This window comes from Rhinolophus sinicus, chromosome 3, assembly GCF_057876585.1.
Source record: "Rhinolophus sinicus isolate RSI-liver-muscle chromosome 3, RSI-T2T, whole genome shotgun sequence".
NCBI lineage: Eukaryota > Metazoa > Chordata > Mammalia > Chiroptera > Rhinolophidae > Rhinolophus > Rhinolophus sinicus.
The window spans coordinates 33,963,040-33,989,862 of NC_142503.1; the positions used below are offsets into that span (position 1 = coordinate 33,963,040).

General features: G+C 43.0%; 1 protein-coding gene, 1 long non-coding RNA gene and 1 pseudogene across 2 annotated transcripts in view; 2 read left to right on the top strand and 1 right to left on the bottom strand.

Moving 5' to 3' along the window:
* Positions 1-25,729, top strand: part of SNX18 (sorting nexin 18) — a 69,922-nt gene extending 44,193 nt beyond the window's left edge. The window contains exon 2 of the mRNA XM_074328944.2: positions 25,421-25,729. Within this exon, the coding sequence (XP_074185045.2) occupies positions 25,421-25,437 (17 nt within the window). The 3' untranslated portion in view covers positions 25,438-25,729. The remainder of the gene's footprint in view (positions 1-25,420) is intronic.
* On the bottom strand, positions 2,385-5,600 carry LOC148758478 (uncharacterized). The gene is made up of 2 exons (XR_016020536.1): positions 5,538-5,600; positions 2,385-3,021 (listed from the first exon to the last, which is right to left on the bottom strand). It is a non-coding gene; the product is annotated as an uncharacterized LOC148758478 (long non-coding RNA).
* LOC141570427 (ferritin, heavy subunit-like) lies at positions 19,916-20,448 on the top strand (annotated as a pseudogene).
* Positions 25,730-26,823: the final 1,094 nt, after the last annotated feature.

Genomic DNA, 26,823 nt, shown 5'->3' on the forward strand with positions numbered 1-26,823 from the left:
CTGTAATGAGTGCTTTCCTCCCTAATGCACTATTTGCTTTTAAAGTTTCCTTAGAAACCATGCATATAATACTTAACTCACACTTGGCTCCATTCTAACACGTTATTTTTTTGTGAAAGTCACAAGGACTGTTCTTTTCAGTTGTGGCCTTTTGCTTCTCCCTGCTTTCCCTGATTTTCCAAAGTGTGACCATTCAAGAGGACCAAGGCCTCCTTTGTCATGCCAAGATTTGTGTCTGTGCTCTTGGCAGGGTATGTTGTTAACCTTTGAATACGCTGGCTCTGAAGGAAAAGGATGTGCTCCAGTGACACACTTTATGCCAGAAACTTTGCTAGCAGTGGTGGAAATAACATCAGCAGTACACAGGCCCAGCTCCGTTGTGTGCCAGGGGAAGAAAACCATAGCACCCGGCCTCCATCGTCTAGGCCCTCAGTGGACATGCCCACGTCTCTCATTGTCCTTTCCACCTTCTCCTGTTTCTGACCTGCTGCACAATCACTGCCTTTCCCTATTCCCAAAGGAGGGAGTGGTCGTCTGAGCTCTGGGCCCGGCCATGTGAGGGAGGACAGTGCCCGAGAAAATGCCTGACTCTCCTTTTCAGTCACTGCTATTTCCATATGTACCAACTCTGAGGAGACTAGACTTATCCCTGTGCGTCCCAGGGAATTAGCTGACATGAGCTTTGGTTGCAAAATGACTTGTGTGTTGATTATGGTTACAGGACAGAGAAGCCTCAACTGTCATCAGGAATTCTTCCTTACTTGTGGCTGGAAACACAGCCACCATATTTCAGTGGTGCCTTTTTTCTACATGAGAATTGTTTTCTTCTCCTCCTCCTCCTCCTCGTCCTCCTCCTTCTCCTTCTTCTTCTTTCTGATTATTTACGTAATAGGAACTCATTGTAAAGAATTCAGAAAATACAGAAAGGTGTAAAAGAAAATGGTAACACCACCTCCCGCCACAAATAATCTCTGTTAACAGTTTGGGCTCAAACGTTCTAGGCTTTTCCTGGGCATGCACACGTATTCATGCTTTTTTAAAAACGTGACTTCACTATTCAAAGCTGACCTAAAACTTAGCGGTATGAGACAGCAACCATTTTATTATAGCTCATGAATTCTCTGGGTGAGGAGTTTGGACAGGAGACAGCAGGGATGGCTTGCTTCTGCTCCACGAAGTCTGGGGTCTCAGCTGGGAAAACTCAAATGGCTGGGAATGACTGGAATGTGTGGAACCAACTAGAGGCTTCTTTCTTCACTCACAGAGGTAGCACCTGGGTTGGGTTCATTGGAATTCTAAGCTCAGTTGGGATTATTGACTGGAGTACCTGCCATGGCTTTTCTATGTGGAGTGGGCTTCCTCACAACATGGTGGCCTCAGGGTAACTTCTTATACAACGCTCACGGCTCTTAGAGCGAACAAGGGAGACACTGCATGGCCTTTTGTGATCTAGCCTTGGGAGTCATATAACATCGCCATGCTGTGTTGGTCAACGCAGTCACAAGCCCACATAATTCAAGTGCAGGAGACAAGGACCCCACTCTTTGTGGGTGGGGTGCTGAAGAACTTGCTGCTGGGTGTTAACGGTCTGACAACTTAGTATTTTTACTTTTCTGACAACTGATATTTAAAAACATGGGCAGTGTACTGATTCGAATTGCATCTCTCAAAAAGGTGTGTTCTAGTCCTAACCCTCAGTACCTATGAATGTGACCTTATTTGAAAATAGAGTCTTTGTAGATGTAATCAAGTGAAGATGAGGTCTTCTATTCCATACTGGATTAGGGTGGGCCCTATCCTAATGACTGGTATTTTTATAAGAAGAGAGAAATTTGGGCACAGGCACATATACATTCAGGGAGAATGCCATGTGATGGTGGAAGGGAAAACTGGAGTGATGTACCCATGAGCCAGCGATCACCAGAAGCTGGGAGGAGCCAAGGAAGAGTCCTCCCCCTAGAGCCTTCAGAGAGAACATCACCCTGCCGACACCTTGATTTTGAACTTCTGGCCTCTATAGCTGTAAGAGCATAAATGTCTGTTGTTTTAAACCACCGAAGTTTGTGACAAGCACTTTATTACAGCAGTCCTAGGAGACAAACACAGTTACCTACATCTATTAGATCTCCATTATCATTTCAGCTGCATGGTAACCATCACATGTTTATCGACATTTATTTAATCAGTTTTAAATAGGTCTAAGAAGTGTAGCTCAATAATTAGCATGAGATTGTGTTCTATGCCACTAAGCAGATGACTCACAATCTCGCTCATGGATTTCTTTGTTTCCTCCACAGGGCCTCGCACAGTGAGCATAGAGTTAACATTCAGCAAGCACCTATTAACATGTCACAATGAACAAGACAGTATCAGAAAACGCAAAGTCTGATCACCTGTAAGCATTGTATTAAAGGAGTCCAAATATCTAGGCTAGTAAGGATTTAGAGAAAGTCCTATCACTTCCCGAAACCTGCTTGCTTAGGTGACTTGAGGAACAAGCAAAAATTTTAACCTAACAGAGAGTTTCTGTAAAACAGCAAATAATTTAAAGTGAAAGTGATTATAGTATTAAAACGTTAAAACCCATTGTTGTTTACAGATGGTATTTACAGATGCTTCCAGGTCCTTAGCCACAAAAAGAGTTTTAAACACCTAATCCTCTTTGCCAAGTGTTAAAAAATGATTCAGAAATGAAATCCTGGCCGACAACTACGGAAACATACCCCAAGCATTACAGATCGTTTCTTCTGTTCCTTTATGACTTCTGGGTTGGAAGAAGACTCCTGTACTTTCCCTCTCAAGTTCAATTCTCTGTTTATTTCTTGGCCCCATTTGTGACTTCCTCTGCACAGAAGGGCGGGCATGGGGTGACCTGGAAAGGAACCATGCACCCCTCCCTGTCTCTCGTGGTGCCAAGTCAGAGCAACAGGCGATGTGGTTAGCTCTCAGTTATGAGGCTGCAGGCCTTTCCAGCTCATCATTTCTTTTCTTCTATAACCCAGGAGTCTTCTCAGAAAGTACCTATAGAAAAAAAAAAAAAAGTCTGTTTTAATTCTAAGATGCTCAGAGTGCTTTTGCCATTTTCAAAGGATTTTTTTTTAGCTTCTCTGAACACAATGGTCTGGACAGCTGTTTGGAGCACAGCAAAAACTGCTCTGAGTCCTTAGTCCTCATTTCAATACAGAAATCCCATAAAAACTGCTGCATGAGTAGGTGCACATTGAGGACTAACTGATTGGATTGGGTTGAAATCTTTACATTCTCTGAATATTTGGGAGATGGTGTCCTTGAGAAATGCCCTCATAGAGACTTCCCTATTTCTCTGGGGACGAATGAAAATGTGTCTGCTATCTGGATGGAAAGTCCTTTTTGCCGCTCTAGAGGCCAAGCTCTGTGGGCAGGGCTTCTCTTTGGCTCAGGATCATGCAGGGTCCCAGCTGGTGGTCCCTTCATGTGAGACTGTGTGTGTGTTTGAGAAAGGGGAGACTCTGTGTGCTGCACACTTGTCATTTCTGCTACTCACAGATGATAGTGGATTGTTTGTTGGATCTCTATTATGTGTCCGGCTCCAGGATCAACCAGAAAACCAAGCTGGCTGGAGGGAAGAGTACTTTTCAGTCACTAAGTGCTCCCTGAGATCTAGTCCTCTTTCCTCTTTGTTGACAGAACACTAACTTTGGCGGGGAGGAGGATTGGAGGGGTGGCAGCCTGCTCTGCCTTAGGTGGTAGATTTACTCTGGAAAGCCTCCTTTTCATCTAGAGGTGACCATGTAACTGTTCTGGCCAATGAGAATTAAGTAGAGATCTCCTAGGGGCTCGTAGAAGACTTTTGCTTTACTATCTTGTTCTGTCTTTTAACTGCCTTGAACACTACGTGATGCCTGGAGCCATAGCAGCCATTTTGTGACAGCAGGAAGGAAAGGTCAAGAATGATCTGGGGACAAGTATGAAGGAAGGGCTGAAGGTATCACGTAGTCATTGGCTGCAGTGTGGTTGGGCCCCCGAATCAGTAGCAGTTAACTGCCTAACTCCTCACTTCTTGCTGCTTAACTCTGTTAATCGCCAGACAACTGAATGCATTTCTAAGTGATAAATGCGTGCTTCTCAAATTTTATACCCAAGTACCCCTATTAGTAGAGGTGTAGTGACATGGAACACGGCCTTCCTTCAGCAAGAAATGCCCTCATATTTTATCTGAAACACGTATACGCACACATACACATGGTATTCTATTTCATAATATACTGATGTTTGTATTAATTTATTAAAAATATTTAAATTGTCATCAAGAACAAAGTTTTAAAAAAACCCTTTCTCCTCCAAATTATAAAATCGATGCTCTGGCAAGAGGCATCCTGGGGCTTTAAGTAGCCCCTGACGTACTTCCCATGCCCTCAGAGGTACACATACCATAGCTTGGAAACCATGACTAAAAAGAAGCAGCAGGAGATAATGGGAGGTAGAGCTGGGAAATGATGGCATTGAGGATGCCAGGCAAAGGAATTGAGACCAAATTTCTTTAGAAATGAGACACATCACGGAAGCTGGAGCGTCAGGGGATTATGCAAAGCCACATTTTTAGGATGATTAGCGTGGTGGCAGGCCTGGAGCTGAGAGAACCACTAGACATGGCAAGCAGGTGAGAGACTGTTGTAGTGTATCAGGTAGGACTAACGTTTTCATTGAGGAAAAAATTGGAGCCCAGAAATACTAAGCAACTTTCTCACAGTCACATAGCTAGTTAGGATTAGTATTTAAGTCTCTGTTGTTTTTTCAGTTACATCAAGCTGAAACAAGGAGAAGGGATGTAAGAGACGAAAGCAGATGTAGGGGTGGAGTGGGATCCAGTAAGAGCTGAGCGCTTGGCCTTCCTGCAGGCATGTGGAAAATGGAGAAAGGGTGGCTGCAGCTCTGGGAAGGCCCAGAGTAAGAGCAGAGGAGTCACAGATGTTGTTTCCTTCCATTCAGTTCTGGGTTGTGTGTTCAGGAACCAAGGAAGTGGCTACAATACGACGTGTAGTTGTTGGAACTGCTAAGAATTGCTGGAGCCTGCAGTGTGAAGCAAACTAGGTCGGATCCAAGCCTGACACAAAGCAGGAGGAATGCCACAGATATGCAAGTTAGGTTGTTCATTATTACACAAAAATGCCGTTTGCTCCCAGGCTAGCTGTAATTACAGCTCTCACTGTAGGAGATTCTGGGCAAATCAATGGGCTGTTTCTGGATGTCAGATGAGCTCCATGATTGCACCTCTTTAACCTAAGCCCATTAATCAAGTCTGATGACTTAATTACTGTTGAAACAAACATGTCAATTGCAATGTGATACATCACAAACATCTCTATGTCCCAAATGCCAGGGGAGTTACCCAGAGAAGAAAGGAAAATTTAGCCTTTCTTTAAACAAAGGCATTCTCCCTTTGTATAATCAGAGATGGGAGATAAGATCTGAGTATGTGTTCACTGGCTTCTGTGCTGGAGATGCCAAGCATTTCCTTGCTGCCCCCAGACCCCACAGTAGAGGCCCCAGGGCCCTACCTTCAAATGCAGCAGCTGGTCAGCCCTTGCTGCGCCCATCCAGTTTTCCAGCTGTAGACTTGGAAAGAAGAAGCCACAATTAGCTAAATGCCATGTAGACCAAGGAACCGAAGCTGCTGTTGTGGGGTACCATTTTGGACCTGATCTCCGGGGAGCCCAGTATGAATCAGATGTATAACAGCAGTGAGATGCCCCACTGCCTCAGGGGAGAGATGGTGACGGAGAGAATGGGTGACTTAGTTTCAGACACTTTCCTGTTGTCTGATAAGGCCTGCTTTATTTACTGCTCTGGTCCTACAAGACGTCCCTGGATGCTTAGAATAAATTCCTCTTCACTTCTGAGCTTGAGGGGTTTCTATCTCTTGCAACCAAACACTCTTCTTTATTAAGATACCTACTCTGTGCAAAGCCACGTGCTATGGGAAGAATGATTAACATAAGACAGCTATGTGATCCTTTCAAAATACTACCTACCATGTCTTTTGTTCCTTCATACTTGTATCCAAAGTCATCTGCTGTTCTATTTCACTAACCATATCATTTAAGCTGTTAATTACTTGCTAATTATTCAAAGTTTGTTCATCTTTCTTCTCTAATTAGACTGAAAATGCCCTAATATAAAAAACCATATCATATATGTTTTTTGCACCCCCTAACAGTGCCAGGAATGGTATTTTAACCAATAATTATATTAATTTTTTTAGTTAAATAGGAAAGAAAGTGAATACAGGATCAGGAGCCAGTGTAGTTATTTACTTTAAAAAGTACAAGTTTCACTTATTCCCTCCTTTGTCCATTCATTTGTCAGTCACTGGTTCACTTAAATTTATCTGGCAAGTGGCTTAGAGTTGGAGAGATCGGGAGAAACTAGAACAGTTCAAGCTTCTTGAAACCACCCAGTGATATAATGGTCTGGAAAGTAGGAATGCAGAGGAAAGTACACTGTGAGACTTTTAGGAGTAAAATCAACAGCACTTAGTGACTAGAAGGACGGTCATTTATCAAAGATAGGGAAAAATCTTCGTATGTTCCCGAGAGGACTTGCGTGGCAAGGTCCTGGAGAGGATGTGGCTGGCAGGAGGAATATTGCAAAGAGAATTGTCCTCCCTTTCAAGGAACTTAAGAAAAAAAAAAACAAAAAACAAAACCCAAACAGTAATTTTTAAACATAGGAGTCGAACAAAAGAAATATATTTTTCTTAGGAACAGGGTATGTTTTGCATTTGCCACATGGACCCAAAAATCTCCTGTCAGTAATGTATTCATCCACATGTAGACTCATTTAATCATTTAATGAATTCATATAGTTTGGCTCAGGTCATGCTGACTGGAACACACACACACACACACACACACACACACAGTTTCATGGCAGGCATTTGTCTGATGGGGAATTATAAAACTGATCAATAAAATAAAATAAAAGACACAGAACAGCTCTGTGAAGTGCAGCCTTAACAAATACTAGTCTCTGCCATTTGCCCTTGTTAAGCTTGACTATAGATCTGTAGTCTATATATGCTTTTGAAGAATTGTCACATTAAGCAGGTCTCGAAAGGTTTGTTTTAATGGTACTTAAGAAAAATCTGGAATTTATGAATTAAGAAAGAGATGGGCTATTTGGCTTTTCAGTGAGACTACACACTCTCTTACTCTCATTTTTTGTTAGGTGCTTACCGTGTTTCCCTGAAAATAAGACCTAGCCAGACAATCAGCCCTAATGCGTCTTTTGGAGCAAAAATTAATATAAGACCCAGTCTTATTTTACTATAATATAAGACCCAGTCTTACATTATAATACGTTATTACTATATTTTATATTATATTATATCTATATAATATAATATATTATTACTTATATTATTTACTTTAATATAAGACTGGGTCTTATATTAATTTTTGCTCCAAAAGATGCATTAGAGCTAATTGTCCGGCTAGGTCTTATTTTCGAAGAAACATGTACTTTTACAGTTTAAAATTCACATTCATGGTTTTAAAGCTCCTAAGAGCCAAGGAATTCTAGCCCTTAATTATTTTATTCATTTCATAGGTAGGTAAAACACACACCTTATAATTGGGCTTAAAGACTGGGAATAGATTTTTTAAAGTGTGCTAAGATTTCCAGCCAATTTATGTATTATCTCCAAGGCTCTTTGCCAGCATAGATTTGTCTATAAATTACAAGTGCTGAAAGAGAAAAAAATGGTCACTTTTTTCATTTTTTCCGAAAACACTGATTGAGCACCTCCTAAATGCCAATCTAAGAGCGGTTGAGAAGAACGAGGCACACTCTCTGAGTGCAAGGAACTCACAAGCAGAGGCATTCAGCCAGGGTAGAAGCGTGATGTTTTTTGGAGAAATTAAAAAACCAATTTTCTATGACAGAATAGGAGATAGCTTAGGACTTTGGGCCTTTGCTTTGGAGGAAACTTTGTTCAAAAGTGTGCAGTGACTGACCTAAGTGGTGTGCAGCTGGGGCCAAGGGTTCCCCAGGAAAAGGCCATCCGAGGGGCTTAATGGAGGAGGTGGGACTCGAAAAGGATGCTGGGGAAGCATTGGAGTTAGAAAAGGACAGAAGGGGTAAAGACCTATCAAAAAAGCTGACCTCTAACTCCAAAGAGGCAGAGGGTCGTTTAAAGAGGAAGATGGGATTAGAGTGGCCTTTTCAGCCAGATAGCAGTGCATCTTTGAATTCCATGGCCTAAAGTCCATCTCAGTTCTCGTCTATATCCTCTCTGTGTCAGGAGGAACGTCAACAAACCCTGAGTGAAGTTCCGTGCCAAGTTATATTTGGGAAGACTAATCTGGTTCCACTGTGTGGGAAAGATCAGAAGCGGAAGACAGTGGAAGTGGGAGGTAGGGACCAGTTCGGAGTGGTTGTCTAGGAATGGAAGGAGTGTGTTAGGAATTTAGCTGGGATTGCTGTTGCACCCTGAAGTTAGAGATTCCAGCGCAGCACAGCGCTGAAAGGGGGATTTAAAGAACGTGACCAGGACGGGTTCACTGGGAGTGCATGACGACAAATGTCTCATCTGGCTTCCTCCTGGGTTCTCCTCTTCCCCGTGGGTTTGCCCCCTCCCCTGCTCCTGGGGTACTGGGGAGCTTCCTGCTTACCATCAGTCAACAATCAACAAAAAAAGATCCCAAATCTCGTGAAGGCTAGCAAGGTTTGTTGGCAGCTGACCATTCTGAGGATCTCTCGTCCGGATGGCGCCTCCCCCAATCATCCTTCCTATTAAAGCCCTCCACATGGGCATGGTGGCTTTATTTAACTCAATCTCTGTTCAGTTACTGTTGTAATGTAGCAAAACATCTAATTGTCATTTTCCATTCAGTCCTAAAGGTACAAAGCATGCTGGGTTAGGGGACAAACCCAGCGACATTGCTGCAATCATTACACCCTCCCCTTACTCACCTTACTCACCAGACTGAACTCAGGGCCACTGCCACGGCGGTGGCACTTCCAGTCCTTTGCAGAGCATCAGATTCGGGGACCCGAGAGCCAAGAAAGCTAGCATGTTCAGATTGCACATGAGAATTTGTCTACACCCCTGACACAGACCTTGGAACAGGGCCTCCCTGGAAATGGGAAGTAGAAAGCTTTGGAGTAAAACTCAGTTCACGGGTACAACTCTGCTTTCCTTTCAAGGCTTCTGGTCATCTTGGTAAAACTTGGATAAGTGAACAGGCCTCTGGAGCTATGCATCTTGGTCCCATATCCTTCATTACATTTCTAAAAATCTCTCAGAAGGCAGCACATGCCTGTATCTTAAATTGAAATTATTTGTGACCAGGTCAGAACAGTCACAAGGCATCCCATGAGCATTGACTAGAATAGTTCATGACACAAAATTAGATCCTTTCAATGGTAACATGTTTTTTCAATTTTATGTTTGTATTATTTTGTTCTAAATGTGGAATCTGTTTGGAATTTGAAAAATAGAAAAGCTGTTTGGAATTTGAAAAATAGAAAAATAGATAAATTACTATCGCTGGCTTTAAAAGGAATAGACCCACCACGGTACTTGGCAGTGGGAGAGAGGGTTGATAAAGGTGTCTTTCCCCATCCTAATTCAACCCATCCTTGAAAGTTTGGTTGAAGCCCCTTCTTTATAAAGACTTCCCTGAGTCAAACAGCCCACATTCACCTCTTTCTTCTCTGAACTGCTCTAAAAATTATAGTCGGTACCATACAATGTAGTACTTTGTTGTAAACTGCCTTGTACCATTCACGTTGCCATTCATGTGCTGGTGCCGTTTCCCCAGCCTGATGGCGGGCTGTTTTAGAAAGCACAGATCCTGTTAGGCTTCTTGTTATCTCCTAAATGCTCAGCACACTCCTGAGAACATTGTAGGGGTTTGATCAGCACTTACTGAATGAAAACATCGAGCATCTCAGTGGGCTCCTTTCAGGAGTCAGATCTAAGTCTGGATCCTCCCTTTAATGCAGGATGAGCCCAAGCTCAGTGTGGTTCAGGGCGGGACCTGCAGAGGTGTGTTGTGATGATGTCAGTCACTCATTGTTGACAGCCAGGGTGGCAGTGCGACATACAGCTTAATAACAGTCAGCAAACCTGGGCTCAGATCTGATTTTTCCCACTTATTAGCTGTGTGGCATTGAACAGGTTACTTTACTAAACTGTAGTTTCCTTATGCACAAAATGGGAATAAAAATAGTACCACCTCCTAGCATTTTTTTTGAGAAATAACATAAGTTATGTAGAACCGTATGTCCCATTTTGCCTGTTGTGTATGTAAGTAATGTAATTCCACCCACTGCCTCTGAATGTGGCACTGGAGAGCTTACATGTCCAGATTAGAACAGTTCATAATCCTATGCCCTGCCTGAGGATCCACTACCGCTGTTTAGAGACCCAGAGTGTCTACTCCGTCTCAGGGGTCAGTCCTGGATCTTCTCACTTTGCTGGTGTTCCAGGTTCCCAAAGGAGTTCAGCTGTAGCCATGCAGCTGCCAAAGCCCGATGTTAAATCATTACAGCCTGGGCAGAACCCTTCACACCCATAGTCAAACCTGCACTGGGTCCTCGGCCAAGAGATAGGCTGTTTCTGAATTCCTGATGTTACAGCTTTTAAATAGAACTTCCCCTAACTGCTGGGGTTTACCCTGGGTCCAGGGACATAATAAATCCATATATGTATAACTCCCAGTGTGCTTGTGGAGCTAAGAGGGGAGGATATCGCACGAAAACATGCATCTGGTCCCAGGTAAAAAAGTCATGATTTCAAAGTTTCAATCAGGTGTTTATGTAGCTGGAGTTCTTAACTTCTGAAGATTAGTGGATCAGTTCTTCAACTTGGCAAATTAACTGGCTTTGGGGCTTAAACGATCTTAATAAAATGCCTGGTTGAAATTCAGTGACACAGACTGAGCTGTCGGCCAACTTTATGCCAGTGAAATATTTATTTTTGTCTCATATTAGTTGGCAGCAGGTGGTACACAAATCATGGAAAACTGAATAACAAATCTTGTGAGGCAGTTTGAAGAAAGAGCAAAGAAAAGTGGCCCTTGGAGCAGGCAGCAAGGGAACGGAAGGCTAGCCTCTGGCATGAGGTGCTGGCACTGCCAGCTCAGGCTGGGAGTAGGGAGCCGGTGGGGAGGAGAACCCCACCCTGGTGTAGGCATCTATTTAGCAAGGGGTCATCCTCAGCTCCAGGACAGGGTTTTTCTCAGCGGTATACATTCCACCCAGCTTGGTCGGGAGTCAGGAATTGTGAAAAGTAACCACAGTTTCTGGATATGGTGAGAAGAGAACACACAAGCAAGCAGCCTCGAGAAAGCTGGAGGAGAGGAGGGGCAAGAGAGAATCTGTGACACAGCTGTGATGCAGCATTGATCCAGAAGAAATCAGTTATTCACAGCCATATTCTTTTTTTTTTTTTTCTCTCAACTGAACGTTGTCAACTTTGATTTTGATTTCAGAAAGCAAGAATGATCCTCTGAGTTCTCTGAAATGGTTTTGCTCGTCTCCACATACCATATTTTGCCATGTATAATGAGCTCCCATGGATAATACGCACCCATCTTTTTGGCCCAAACTTTCAGGGAAAAAAATTTTTCGTTTTAATTTTTTAATTCAAATTTTTATTTGTTTACATTTAGGTACTTGTTTTTTTGTATTATAAAGGAATTTTAGCATTTATTTTTTAGTATATTATGGTACAAGAAATGTTATGTAACAAATAATTACAAAACACAAGAACGGATACAAGGTACGAGAAATGTTATGTACCAGTAACAAACTTACCATATTCACCCATCAAAGAAGGCCAAGAACTCTTCATCCTTGCAAGTTTATTGTAACTTCAACAAAACCGATTATTTTATTCCAGGGTGTTATTTTGTGTACAGATATCGTTATTGATTAGTTTTAGAATTGCACTTTTAACTCATAAGCATAAATAAAAGCATTAAAAACATTTATATAGATACAGAATTAGTACTACCCATGTCTAATGCGCATCCTTATTTTTCCCTCACAAATGTGGGCAAAAAGGTGTGCATTATACACGGCAAAATACGGTATCTCACTCCCCATCCAGGACCCGTGTCAGAGAGATTAAGTTGAGAAGATCACCATCCCCAGGGTGGTGTTTCTGCTACTGGAGGCCTTCTTCCCTTTCCTCCTTCTCAACTCTCTTCTTGGCTACTAGGCTGGCCGTACAGTCAGAGCAGGTGACAACCACCAGCTGGAAAGATCTCTGACCTCCAAAGTCCCTTCTCTGTCCCGGCCAACAGTACTTCTTTTGGGTCATTCCAGAACTTTGGTCTTCCCCTTCAAAAATGAAAATGCCTGTGAAAAAGAGGATAACATCATTTATGCAGTATAAGATTTCTCTTACGATGTAGTCCTACTTTTAAAAGGAATTGTATAACAGGAATGAGGTTCTCAGTGCTTTCCTTCTGTCTGAAGGTCAGGGCTCTAGTTCCTTTCTCCTCACTATCTCTACCAAAAAGACTCCTCAGGAATAAAGAGCATATTCCTGATGGAGGAAAAGAAAACTGGGACAGGCTGAAAACCAAAAAAAAGACCTTCACTTTTGCTGGACCTTTGTTCAGGGCTGGCCTGTTTTGTTAATTTGGTGGTGGTTTGCTCTTTAGGACAACAAGCAGGAAAGAGCTCTTTTCCACCTCATCAGTGAGAGATGGTGGAGCCTGAAGGAGTAATAAGTGAAGACGTGAATTTCATATTCACTGCTAGCTCTGGGCCCAAGAGGGTGGAGCCCACTTAGGAGAATGTTCCACTTAAGGGGTCAGGAGACCTGGGTTCTAAGACCTTCTAGAGCCACCAACTGCCTGGTCTGTGGTCTTAGCAAGTCACAATGTACTTCCTATGTCTCAGTTTTCTTATCAATGGGATAGATAACATCTACTCTATCCTTTGTACAGATTTCTGTGGGTCTGCAACCATCAGTGTGGAGCTTGCAGTACGAATGGCTGTGCCCCTGCCCCTCCTGTTCCTACAGTGGCTCCTTGGGCAGGGTGTATGAGTGGGTAGCTGGGACTGGTGACCAGAAAAAGCCCTAGATTAGATTCAGATGATGAACTGTGGAAACTTCCATCCATTATCTGTCTGTCTGTCTATCTATCTACCTACCTATCCATTCATTGATACATATGAATTGGGTACCCAGGATGTGCCAGGCACCGCTCCTATGGACCTGAGTGTTTGCTGGACTAGCAGTGGGACAGCATGAGGATAATCTTTGTTTTACCCCCTTCTTTGGGACATCCTGAGAGGTATTTCTGCCCTGATCATTAGACCAGAGCCTCCGTGTGGCCTGGGGGCAGGGAGAAGCCTGGCCTGACAGCAGAGCTCTGACCACCCTTTGGTCCTGTTCACATTAGATAGTCTTTGCTCCAGGATAGTTAGTAACCAGGCACAGTACCAGGAAGGGGAGGATCATTTAGGATTGACAGGGGAGTAGAGAGGGCAGAAGACGTTTCACCTGGGTCATCCTCCCACCTGGTTCCCACCTCTGCCTTCTGCTCCTCACTCACTCTGCTCAGTTTCTCCTCCCTCATCTGTTCAGTGGCAGCGTGGTCCACTTTCCTCTTCCCTCATTTCTCCTCTGCCTGCTCCAGTCCATGAGGTAAGAAGAATGACACACGATTGGGGGAAAAATGCAAATTATTTTTTATAGAAAAAAGAACACATTGGAAACTAAGGATCTGGAGACAGATTTTGGGTGTGGTTTTCAGGCATGTCTGGCGTTTGACACAACTCCCTATTCTCTCTGTTGCACTGTTTGCCGGTTTTCTGAAAGCAGCGTTTCCTTTTGATAGAGCGTAACCTCACACACCCTCCTCACACCCAAGAGTCAGACAGTGCTCCCCAAGTGAGCAAAGCCCCTCCAAGAACCACAGCCCCACTAGAACAGCCATCACCCAGGGTAGAGCCCGGGTCATGATAAATCCATAGGAGATTTTTAAATGTGGGAGGGGATGCAGAATTGGAGGGCTGATTGAGACCCCACAATCAAAGGTCAAAGACCTGAGCTGCCTGTCTGGGAATCAGGCCTTTAGCAGACTAGAGAGGCGGGGCCTGGGTAATGGTGGGAGGAGATAGCTGGGTGGGTGAGGTCACTGGGAGAATGGTCAGAGTCTGGCAGGCATTGGGAGCCTGCTATTGTTGAGATTCTAGGAGGCTTTTCTGATTCTCCTTTGTCTCAAACACTGCTGGCTGAAATAAATAGGCTCCTAATAGTACAGGAGGCTAGCAGGATTTGGGGAGAAGATTCATGGAAGGGGTATCCGGTGGCAGTGGGTGTTTTTTACTTGGGTTTTGCAGTTTCCACTTAACAACCCACTATTACACATACAATGCAGTACATACCCTGTGTGTATTGTATATAACAGACTGGTAAAAAATGTGATTTACCTGTATATGGCTTGAATAATCAGAATCACCAAGCTGAGAGTTATTTGAAAATCATTTGTTTTTAATCCAAAAAATGCTACTTGAAATTTTAAGAGGTCTTGGGGTATCAGAATTTATATTTTGTCTGAACCTAAGACTCAAGACCTACTTTTTTTTTTTTTTCCGGTCAAACCTAGCCAGCATGCTCCAACTCCCTGAGGCAGATGATGTAATTTAACAGATTTTTCAGCTGTTTTTTCTTCCTTCAGTCCTGGTTCTGGCAAGTGCTGGAATCCAGAAACCAAAGGGAAAAGGATAGAGAAAAAGAGGCAGAGATGCCTAGAAGGCAACTGTCGTGTGGGCCTCATTGGGCATTTTTCTTTGCTCATTGAAAAACCAGAGAGAAGTCTTCCATTTTTACTAACCCGTAATTAGCAGGTCAACTCTATAGATTTCCTCTGAGAAAACCAAACTACAAGCAAAGAATGGGGATTGCTTCAACTCAACAAGGATTTATTGAGTGCTTACAAGGTGCTAAGGGCTGAGGTTACACACGCAAATGAGTCTTAGCCCTGCCCTCAAGTAGCTTACAATCTATTCAAGGAGACCACAGTGTGAAGGAGAAAGAACACTAACATTTACTGAGGACCTCCTTCATTCATTCATTTAACAAAAACTTTTGAGTGTCTATTATGTGCCAAGTATTGTTCGAGGGGCTGGAGATGCAAGGATGGAAAAGACAGATGTAGTCCCTGCTCTTACGAAGGTGTCATTTTTAAAGAGAATTATGATGTCTGACCCATGGCTGGCCATTACATTGTTGAAGGTGACTTTGGGAGGACCTGCTAGTGGCAATGGGTCAGTCCACTCAATTCGGAGGCATTCACTCAGTCTTGTGCTTTCTCCCACCCCACGTGTACTCTAACCTCCATCCCTAACTTAGTCATTTTTAAATTAAAGTATTCCTGAGATACTCTAGATTTGCATGCAGTTTTAAGAATTAATGTAGAGAGAGATCCTGGGTACCCACTATTCATTTTCCCCCAGTAATAACATTTTGCAAAACTAAAGTATAATATCACAACCAGGATACTGACATTGATGCAATCCATCTATGTTTTTCAGATTTCCCCAGTTTTATTTTTTTATTTGTATGTATATGTGTGCGTGTGTTAACTTCCATACAATTTTATCATCTGTATAGGTTTGTGTATTCACCACCACAGTCAGGGTACTGACCATTCCAATACCACAAGGATCCCTCCTGCTACCCATTTATAACCACACTACCGCCCTCACCCCCAGCCCCGTCGGTACCCCTTGGCAACCACTAACAAGTGTGTCCTCCACTTCTGAAACTGTCATTTCAAAAATGTTATGTAAATGGTATCATGTAGTATGCATTCTTTTGAGGTTGGCCACATGTAATAGAGTCAAACTCTGTATTTTGATGTGTGCTGACAGCTTTTCAGCCTCACTCTTCCTCTTCCTGTCTGTCCCACATCTGGGCCCACTAATAATGAAGCCTAAATTCTCCTTCCTTTGGTGGGAGAGTCAAACCATGTAAGCCCCTGCCAAGTGCGGGAGCCCTCAGCCCAGTCCCATCCCATAACCACAATAAAAACCCCAGGCCAGACTCCTTTCCCTACTCACTCAGGCCATTTTGGGGCCTCCTTGGGAAGTCTGCCTAGCTGTCCACTGAATACTGTATTATGTGAGTAATAAACCTTTTCATATACCCTCTTTATGCGGATGGTGTCATCAGTATCAACATTTGAACCAAACTTTGGGTCAGGGACCATCCTATTTCGACCGGGTAGCTACCACAGCATAATTCCCTGGGTAGTGATCCAAGTTGTTGCAGGTATCAATAGTGCATCGCTTTTTATGGCTGAGTAGTGGTCCATGGTATGGATGTACCACAGTTTGTTTAACCATGTACCCATTAAAGGACATTTTATTTTTGGTTTTTACTGTTTTTAGCTATTATAAAATAAAGCTGCTGTGAACTATATGTGCAGGTTTTTGTGTGACCATAAGTTTTTATTTCCCTGGGATAAATACCCAAGAGTACCGCTGCTGGGTCATGTAGTATTTATGTGTTTTTCTGTTAAAGAAACTGCCAAACTATTTTCCAGAGAGATTGTTTCCATTTTACATTCCCACCAGCAATGTGTGAATGATCCAGTTTTTCTGCATCCTCACCAGCATTTGGTATTGTCACCATTTTTTCTGTTAGTCATTTTGATTGGTGTGTGGTGATCTCACACAATCTCTGTGATGGTATTAGTTTTCATAAAAGACAGGAAGACCTTCAAATCCATTCTGTCTGCCCCCACCCTGCAAAAGTGCCAAACTCAGGAAGCCTGTCTGTGGCGTGCTATCATGCGGGGGGTGGGGTGGGGGGGGTGTCATGTGGGGGTGACATAGGGTCCCAGGAACAGCCCATCATGAAATGTAGACTCTAAACTGTGATTATCAGAGATATTTATCACCAGGAGTCACTGTAAACAAGAAGTCTGCTTGTACTTATTCTGTGAGTCATTACTTAGTATTGTGATGGTTATCAGTAATGAGCCGTTGCTTATCGGATTATGTAGGTTACAGTCTTTGTAGAAGAGCAATTGATGAGAGGATTCTTTTCCAGCGGATTCTTTTTCCTCTTGGGAGCTGGGGTTTAAAACTTGGACTTTATTGGCAAGTGCACTGGAGTTTACATTTGTCATAAATACTGGAAATCAAAATGTGGACCCCCAAAAAGGGTCTCTATGGAAAGTAACCTACAGGGTGATCTGATCATAAATTCCTAACTGGGCAGGTCATGGTGGGTAGTCACTTCCCAGGCATATAACTTCTTTAGTAAAAGGTTTATCTTTGCCTTAAGCAAGACCTATCTATTGTTTCTGTGCATCTAGGTTAACACACCTTTGAAATAATCTGTAACCACCCTCAAGAGAGCACATAATCTTGTTAACTATTCTGTAATGCAATCCCTGCCTTGCTTTCTCCCACCTCCATGTAGTTTTTCTAACTTTCTCTCCTTGATTTCAAATGCATGAAAGAAGCTGCAAAACTGTTATTCTCTAGAGTACTTGAGATCTTGCTCCCAGTATATGTCATCATAAAAATTCTCTACAGATTTGAACATTCTTGTGTTGACAAAACAATGTCCACTTAATTTCAAGGCTTTAAGAAATGGTGAAGGCTGTCTGTCTATCCAGGTCCCTGCAGCCGTGGGATCCTTCTCCAGGGTCTGTGGAGCCATGCTTGAAAGCTGTCCCTTTGTTAGTTTTCACCAGGGCAAGCAGTGACCCTGGAGAAGGTGAGGGGAAGCATTCAGTAATCCTTCTGCTCAGTCAGTGGCACTCCTCCCGCTGGCCCCCCAGCTACTGGTTCTCTGCGCCAGGGCTTTTAATCCAGGCCTAAAATCAGAGATCTGAGGGAGGGAGGGGAAAAAAAAAAGATCAGAGATCTGTGCTCCCTCATTATCTCATCCCACATCTAAACTTCCATCATGGCTGGAACATTCCTGGCCTTGCCACGTAACTAGCTAATAAGATAAGCTGCCTATTATGTGGCAATGGTTAGCATGACCGGAACCTGGGATGGGGGTTACCCAGATGTCTTCAAGGGCAGGCAGGTAACTGTCTGATGCAGGCGCTCTGCCAGAATTGGGAGGGTTTGGGCAAATTGAGGAGCCGAAAAAGCCCTACTTGCAGGGATTTATAGGATTGAAAATGCTGGTGGTTGCAGCTTGTTGCCTTGGATTAAAGTGTTAATTTCTTTAAGGAAAGCAGGAGAGTGGCTGTTTAAAATCTGTGTTCAGAATTAGATCCGTATGAGAATAGGGCACGGCCCTCTTTTAAGATCCTAATTTTGGTTTTATGAGGGGAGGGGTTGTATGAGTTAAGAATATTGGTGAGGAGTCTTCATTGAAATGCTGTTAGGGCTAATGAAGTTTCCTTAGTAAAAGAGGTGCTTCTCCTGCAAGAGCAGTTGCCAAGAGCGTTGAAGTTAAACCCTATTCTGACCATGACAGTAGAAAGCAGCACTGCCAGCCTACTGGCCATCAGGATTATCAAAGTTTAGAGCTGTTCATATACTCAAAACAGGAATAAACACAAAACAGGAAGAAAAGAGAGCTTCAGAGCTGCTAGAATCTGATTCTTTTGGTGGGTCTGGAAATAAGAAGAGAACCTCACCCTGATAAGACCAGCAAGCAGATAAGAGATGCTTGTGTCCTTTCAGTAGGATCAGAAGCCTCAAGGGCTAAACTTCTAGATTTTAAACAATTTAGAGTAGGATTTATGGTGCAAGGTCGGTGATTGCTAATCTCTAGTTACAGTGAAATAAAGTACTACTTATGTAATATAGACCTTCATCTTTCTAAGGATTCCTAAACAAGGAAAAATGATGATAAAGATTTAAAAGACACAGACACTAAATATAAAATAAGGTCAGCATCTCGTCTGTCTGAGGCACTGTCTTGATCATAACGATCCGAAAAGGAGGTATAATTATTTCCCTTTTACTGATGACGATGCTGGAGATCAGAGAGATGAAGAAACTGGTCCAAGTCACCCAACCATTACCGGACTCTAGGGACCATAGTCTTTCGTCTTTGATTTTTATGGAAAAAAACCCAGTATGGATGGAGTGGATGCTCAGGGTTCCGGGACTTCAGCTGGAAAGGTTTGGGAAGAAGCCTGACCCTTGTTGGATCTACATTGTTCTCACAGTATGGTGTCGATGTAAGAACATTCAAACCCATAGGGACTTTTTAGAAGAATTTATTTGAGCCCAGACTGACAACAATTGCCAGGAAGCAAGGTCTCAAATGCTCCGGCAAAGGACAGTTTTGCAGTTTCTTTTACACATTTGAAATTAAGGAGGGAAGCAAGGAAGATGACGTGAAGGTGGGAGAAAGTAAGGCACAGGACAGGTAAGATTATGTGCTCCCTCGGGGGTGGTTATGCCTTCTGAGATCTGGAAAAGAGGACTCCTCCTGGCATTTCAAGGGTGTGGTAACCTAGATGCACAAGAACAATGGACAGGACTTGCTTCAGGCAAAGATAACATTTTACTGGGGAACTTTATAGGCCTGAGGCATGACTACCCACCATGACCTGCCCTGTTAGGAATTTATGATCAGGTCACCCTGTGAGGTTACTTTTGGTTAGATTTATTACAGTGCCCCTGCCACCCTTTTTTATCCACAATGGTGATCCATGTTCTGAAATTGGAGTAGGTAGGGATTGTTGTCTCACTTCTGGATGGCCACCAGGTAGAGAGCAAACCCTTGAGCAGGATCTGAAGGATTTTGCGTTGCCTAGCCCATGCCACCCCATCACATGCCCAGCAGTCTCCCCACCCCAGTTAGGTGTGTGGCTTCTTAGATTCTGCTCATGCCTGCGCTGTTTCTGGTTGCTGGGTGTACCCTGAGTTGGCCTAATTGATACATTTCTACACATTTAAGAAAACTCAACTTCTTATGCCTGGTTTTCTCTAAAGCTGAGATGGCATCCCAGCTCCAGAGCGTCATCTCTGAAGACTGTAGGCTTGCTATTAATGAAGTGGCATCTTTTCAGCTTCTCGTCAGTGATGCTTATTTATCTACGGCCTGTTATTACAATGTAGACACGGGTGCACCTCTTTTTGCTGCATTCTTCGAAGACCAAGCTGAGGTGAAGAGGGAACACGCAAAGCAGTTCTTAAGATACCTAAGAAGACATGAGGGTAAAATCTGCCTTCCAGTCATTCCAAGGCTGGATCTAGATAACTGCGGAACTGGTGTACAAGCTCTAGAGTCTGCTCTGGAGTTGGAGAACAAGTTAACCAAGCTCCGGCAAGACCTGAAGGCCTTGGCTTCTGCGAACAGTGAAACTGATCTCTTACGTTTCATACGAGAGTACCTAGATAAACAGAAGAGGAGCATAGGCTATCTGGAACACCAGCTTTAATATCATAGGAGAGCAGGCCCAGGAGGAAGACACATTTTAAAAGCCTGCTGAAGTGTCAGATAAAGAGACTTAACATCTGAAGGCAACACAGCAAGCCTTCCCATTGTTGTACGTCCCAAAGTCAGTTACTTAAGAATTTGAGCTTCTCCATTTGACAGAAGACTGCTTTGCTTCTTATCTAGTACCCTAATTCTCATTGTTCATACAAATAAATCTTTGTTTGCATTGTTTAAAAAAAAGGAGAGGGAGAGGAGAGGAGAGGGGAGGGGAGGGGAGGGGAGGGGAGGGGAGGGGAGGGGAGGGGAGGGGAGAGGAGAGGAGAGGAGAGGAGAGGAGAGGAGAGGAGAGGAGAGGAGAGGAGAGGAGAGGAGAGGAGAGGAGAGGAGAGGAGAGGAGAGGAGAGGAGAGGAAACTCAGCCTGGGCTGCCTCCTCTGTAAGGATATTCTGGTCCTTGCCTCCTCTCTTCCCAGTCGGCCAGACAGAATTAGTCACTCCCTTATCTGTGTTCTTATAACCCTGTTGCATGCTTCTCTTGGGGGCATTGTTGCATGTATCACAGTGTGTGTGTGAGTCTGATGCAGTCTTCAGAGAGCTTCCTCTGAATATACAGTGCCATATTATGTGTGTGCCACCTAGTTTAGGCTCTAACCAAATATTTCTGGACTCGCGCCAAGAATGTACAATCCAGGGGGTGGCCGATTAGCTTAGTTGGTTAGAGCGTGGTGCTGGTAGCACCAAGGTTGCTGGTTTGATCCCCACATGGGCCACTGTGAGTCGCGCCCTCCTTTAAAAAAAAAAATTACAATTCAGAGGCAAAGCCCTTGTTATTCACGTCTTCATCAATAATGGGTGCTTTGTCAATTAGCATAGTTAATATCCCCATTGTTTTTTCATTGATTAAATTAGTGGCATTTGATGAATATAATGAAAGTTAGAAATGGGATCTCCTTGGTGAATATAAAGGTATTCAAGGGCCAGCCCGATGGCTCAGGCGGTTAGAGCTCCATGCTCCTAACTCCGAAGGCTGCTGGTTGGATTCCCACATGGGCCAGTGGGCTCTCAACCACAAGGTTGCCAGTTCAATTCCTCGAGTCCCGCAAGGGATGGTGGGCTGTGCACCCTGCAACTAGCAACGGGCAACTGGACCTGGAGAGCTGCGCCCTCTACAACTAAGACTGAAAGGACAACAATTTGAAGCTGAACGGAACCCTCCACAAATAAGATAGAAAGGACAACAACTTGACTTGGGAAAAAAAGTCCTGGAAGTACACACTGTTCCCCAATAAAGTCCTGTTCCCCTTCCCCAATAAAATCTTTAAAAATAAAAAAATAAAGGTATTCAAGACAAGTGGGTGAGTTAAAGCAGTTTAGAAACCCTCCACTCTTGCATAAATTGGATATATGTATTCAGCTAGAATTATAACCTGTACCCTTAAAGCCTTTACCTCTTCTTGGGTCTAGCCATGAACTCTGGAGGATTCTGGTTGCCCCATGCTGGCTATACTGGCAAAAAAATCCTGCCTTTGAAATCCTGGCATTGTCTTGAAAGAACCTTGCGTTCAAGGTTATGTGAATGGCTTTTTTGACTGTTTACTAATAAATATTTAGTTAAGTGTCAGCAGAGTTTGGCTTGTGGCCTGCTTCTGCCATAACTGGGTAACACAGTTGTGGAGGAGAGTTGCTAACACTCCCAATTACGAATTCCTTGGTGGCTCCCATTTTAGCATGCGTAATCTGGCTCAGGAAATTTACAAGATGCACGCACTAGAGTGTGAGCTTCTGGAAGAAACTTACCTAATTTACATCCGTATCTATGAAATGGTTGAAAGCGAAAGGCATCTGGGAGATGGAGTTTAAGTGTAAAAATACCAACATTTCAGGGGATAATTGGATTCAGAAAACACAGGCAGCGTGACTTCTATGCTTAAAGGGGTGTGGCTCTCTCCCCAATGTCCAGTTCTGAATTGCAGATCCAGTGACAGGACCTGAGCAGCCCACACAGGCCACACCTTATGAGTTTGCACTACTAAGGTCTGTAAAGACCATGTTTACTGAACCCAGTAAATATTCACTTGGACTCTTGAAGCAGGGCTACCTGCTCAGAATCACCTGGGCTCTTGTTGCAAATGCAAATTCCTCATTACATTCCAGACTCCTGAATTGGCACCTGTCTTAGGGGGCTCAGGTATGTAGCTTTTCAACATGTTTTCCAGGAGTTCTTATCTATTTAATGACAATGAACTTAACAATAGTTCAGGAGAAATAAAGAAGCCCTATTATGTTAAAAAGTCACATTGATTGTGAAAACACATCCTGATTCAGAAACATTAAAATGTGGGTGAACTGTGCATCTTAGAATAAAGGCAAAGTAGTATTGCATCTTCCTAGGTAACGTATTTGTAGATTAACCAGGTCATCACTGCCTGAATGAAGATGTGAGGTAAATGTGAGGTTTCTTTTTCTGCATTAGAGCAAACCAATGGAGATATTTAGGGGCTAGAAAATCTCTCCAGGGCCTCTCAAATCACTTAAACTGGTTTTGTCTTTGAGTCTCAGACTAACCTCCCCTTGCCCTGCCCTCTTCCCCCAGGTTCTTAGGCAAGAAGGAGCTCTATTCACTGTGCGATTTAAATATTGAGACATAGAATTCTCCGGTAAACAGCACCACCAAAGCCTCCTTCTGAGAAAGTCAGTGGTAAGACAAAACACACAAGCAGTGTTCTGATGCTGTTACTTCACTGAAGAAGCCAGAAACCAATCCTTCCCATAGGCTCATGCAAGGAAACTGTTAACAGATGAATTCTTGACCTAAAGAGTTATTGTCCTTTAAAATTCACAAAGGCACAGCAGAATAGAACAGAGCACTGAGTGCGAATGAGTCTATACACTACCATGTTTCCCCCAAAGTAAGACCTAGCCAGACAATCAGCTCTAATGCATCTTTTAGAGCAAAAATTAATATAAGGCCTGGTATTATATTATATTATATTATATTATATTATATTATATTATATTATATTATATTATATTAGACACGGTCTTATATTATAGTAAAATAAGACCAGTCTTATATTAATTTTTGCTCCAAAAGATTCATTGGAGCTGATTGTCCGGCTAGGTCTTATTTTTGGGGAAACATGGTAGTTCTTACATGTCCTGCTTGGGTCCTCAGGGAAACAAGAAGGGAAAACACACTTTTAATTATTCTCTAGAAAATATTTCTTTAAAAAGCATGGTAGAAACGGTGTACTCCCCCTTTATAAACAAAACTTTTCAAAATTTCCAGTTTTTAAATTCTGCTGGTCAGTCAGTGACATCTCTTGAAGCATCTCTTGTGTGCAGAGAGCTGAAACAGACTGTGGGGGGGCCCGGGTGGGAGGGTACCAAAGGAATACAAAATATGGTTTCAACCTTCAAGAAACGGAAGTTCTAACTTAGGAGACAAAAACACCCACAAACAAGAGGATTATGTCTCTGAGTGAAATTCTGGAAAGCATTTGCTCGTATCTCTATTAATCTAATCTGTAGGTAGCTGTGTCCCACAGTTGGTAAAATCAACCATGGAAAAAATGCTGGAGATGAGGTCAAAATCAGAGGGTGTGGAGGATCATTGTGGGGGCAGCATTTCAGGCTGAGTATTCCAGATTCAGGTACATGTGGGAGAAGAGTGCAGGTAAAGGACAGCAGGCAACAGCAGAATCCCAGGTGGCATGGGTCATGCTCTTTGGGATCACAGATCTGGTGCTTTCCCATCCTTTACTACTAACCAGTGTGTCATGTTGGACAGATCACCTTCCTGGGCCTGTCTCCTTGGTTATAAAAATGAGATGATGAGATCTCTCTCATAGGGTTGCTTTGAGAATTAAAATAATATGTAATGCCTGGTAAATAGTAGACACTAAATAAATGGGCAGTTTGCCTTCAAAGGAGAGAATGATTAAGTGTGAAACTGGTGAAATGAGAGAAGGGGTTGAGGTCCCTGCTAAAAGGAAAGGGGATCCCAAATGTTTAAACTTTGTCGTGCTTCCCCAGGAGATAAAATCCATACTGCCATATAGAAGCCTTCTTACTTTTCAGATATTGAACTCTGAAAAACACAAAAACATAAACGTGGCGTATTGCAGACAACAGCACAGGCAGAAATCTTGAGCCGTCAAAATTATTGGACACAGGTTTCCATAGGACCACAAAGATTCTCAAGTATAAGTATAATTAGAAAGCAAAGATGAAAGAAGACCCCAAAGGAAATAAAAATGCCTATGTTATTATTTAAGCAAGTGATTTCTGATGACAGATGGAAGATTAAAAAAAAAAGAAAGAAAAATCTCTCACCTGACATGGACCTAGACACTATCTGTGATCCTTTCTCCGGGTGGAGGGGAGAAGGTTTTACTCTTCAGTTTTTCCACCTCTGTTTTATAGAGAACTCTATGAGTGAGGGAAGCAGATGTCACACTCAAATTAGGATGATTTGGAAAGGTTTCATTTACAGAGTGCCTATTAACAGAAATGTGGGCAGAGAAGAACAAAGGAGATAGTGCAGTGGTCTGGGGCTGGTGTCAGAACTGTTATCATCCCTAAGCCTGAGGCTTTGAGGGGAGGAGCCCCAGAGGAAGGGACTCCCTTGAAATAAGACGTAATCTTCAATTGAAGGAGACAGTCATCTGAAGTGACTTTGAGCCTAGAGAAGGAATATGAAAGGGTGGCAAAATATGCCACCCCAAAATATGCCTCTTTGGCATAAGAATTATTTGAGCTGATTATTCTGGGAAGCAACAGGCACAGAAGTTCTGAGAACAGAGTAGAAGTTATTCTTTTTTAAGGGACATTTTCATATATACAGGAAACCTTTTGTAAGGGTGACTCCCTCTCTACCAGGAATAAGAGGATGACTAACTCACAGACAGCTTTGTCAATGGACAAGGCCCCCACTTAAATCTGCACAACAAACCTTACCCTGTTTACCTTGTAACCTCCCCATAATTGGCCTCTTCACACACCTTTCTTTCTTTCTAATTTTTTTTTTCTTTTTTTTTGTCTTTAGCTGAAGATAAAATTTAAGCTGGAGTTCTGAACTACCTTGGAGAGTTACGAATTTTTCACTGGATATCTCCCATGTACGAGTTTTTAGCCAGTAAACAAATAACTGTATTGGAACACACTCCCTACTTACCTGATCTGGCCCCCAATGACTTCTTTCTTTGCCCGAAGATAAAGGAAATATTGAAAGGAAGACATTTTGATGACATTCAGGACAGCAAGGGTAATATGACAACAGCTCTGATGGCCATTCCAGAAAAAGAGTTTCAAAATTGCTTTGAAGGGTGGACTAGGTGCTGGCATCGGTGCATAGCTTCCCAAGAGGAGTACTTCAAAGGTGACTGAAGTGATATTCAGCAATGAGGTATGTAGCACTTTTTCTAGGATGAGTTTGCAAATTTAATTGTCCAACCTGGTATACATGACATATACATGTTAATAAACTTGTGTTTGTTTTTTCTCTTGTTGATCTGTCTTTTATTACAGGGGTCTCAGACAAGAACACAGAAAGGTAGAGGGAGTTAAATCTTCAACATATGAATTGGGAAGAGGGACACAATTCAATCCATAACAGTTGGCCTTAGGGTTTATACCAGTAAAGTCTTTAAATGGTTGCTAGAACAGGTAAATAGTTGGAGTGGCTCACAGAACTCCTAGAACCTCTCATTTTGATTTGATTGTTCATCACATTATTCTTCCAAACACCTGTTTCTGGTATTGGATGTCCATCTGTACCCCTCTGACCGCAGGGTCCTGGAGACATGGAGGCTGACCTGGGTCATTGATTTTCAGGTTTCACATCCAGTGAACTTCATTCTAATCTAGAGCTTCATCCCATCCTGTGAGTAGCTTTGCATTCTTACCAGGAACAGGAGTCAACAAATTCCCTTTTTACTGAATCTAATGTGAGTTGGGTTTCTGCCACTTGTGTCCCCAACTCCTGATTTAGTCCTGAATAGGGATAGAGGGCATTTATTTGTGAGAGTTTTGTTCTAGTTACGTATGAGTAGGGGCAGGAAAAAATTAGAAATGTCACTCTTAATTGAGATTTGAGGCCAGTTTTCTAAAATAGCAATCAGCCTACTCCTATCCCCAGCAGGCGAGTCTACCCCTTGAAGGAATCTCCAGAGCCAGGGAAGACACAGTGCTTCTGTTTAGTGACCACCACAGCCAGTCATGGTATTTCTCACCACTGACCTTCAGAAAGGTGTGACGTACAATGTCACTATTCACATTCGGCATTCACAGGATCACTCAGGCATTGGAGAATGGTTAATCCTAGAGCCCCCTGGCCACTCATCTTGCCACATTCTTGATAAAATAGGGGGGAGGGGGTTGCAGCCAAGAGCCTCTGGAGACAACAGCAGCTGCATCAACCCTCTTATAAAATGCCTTGACTACGTTGCC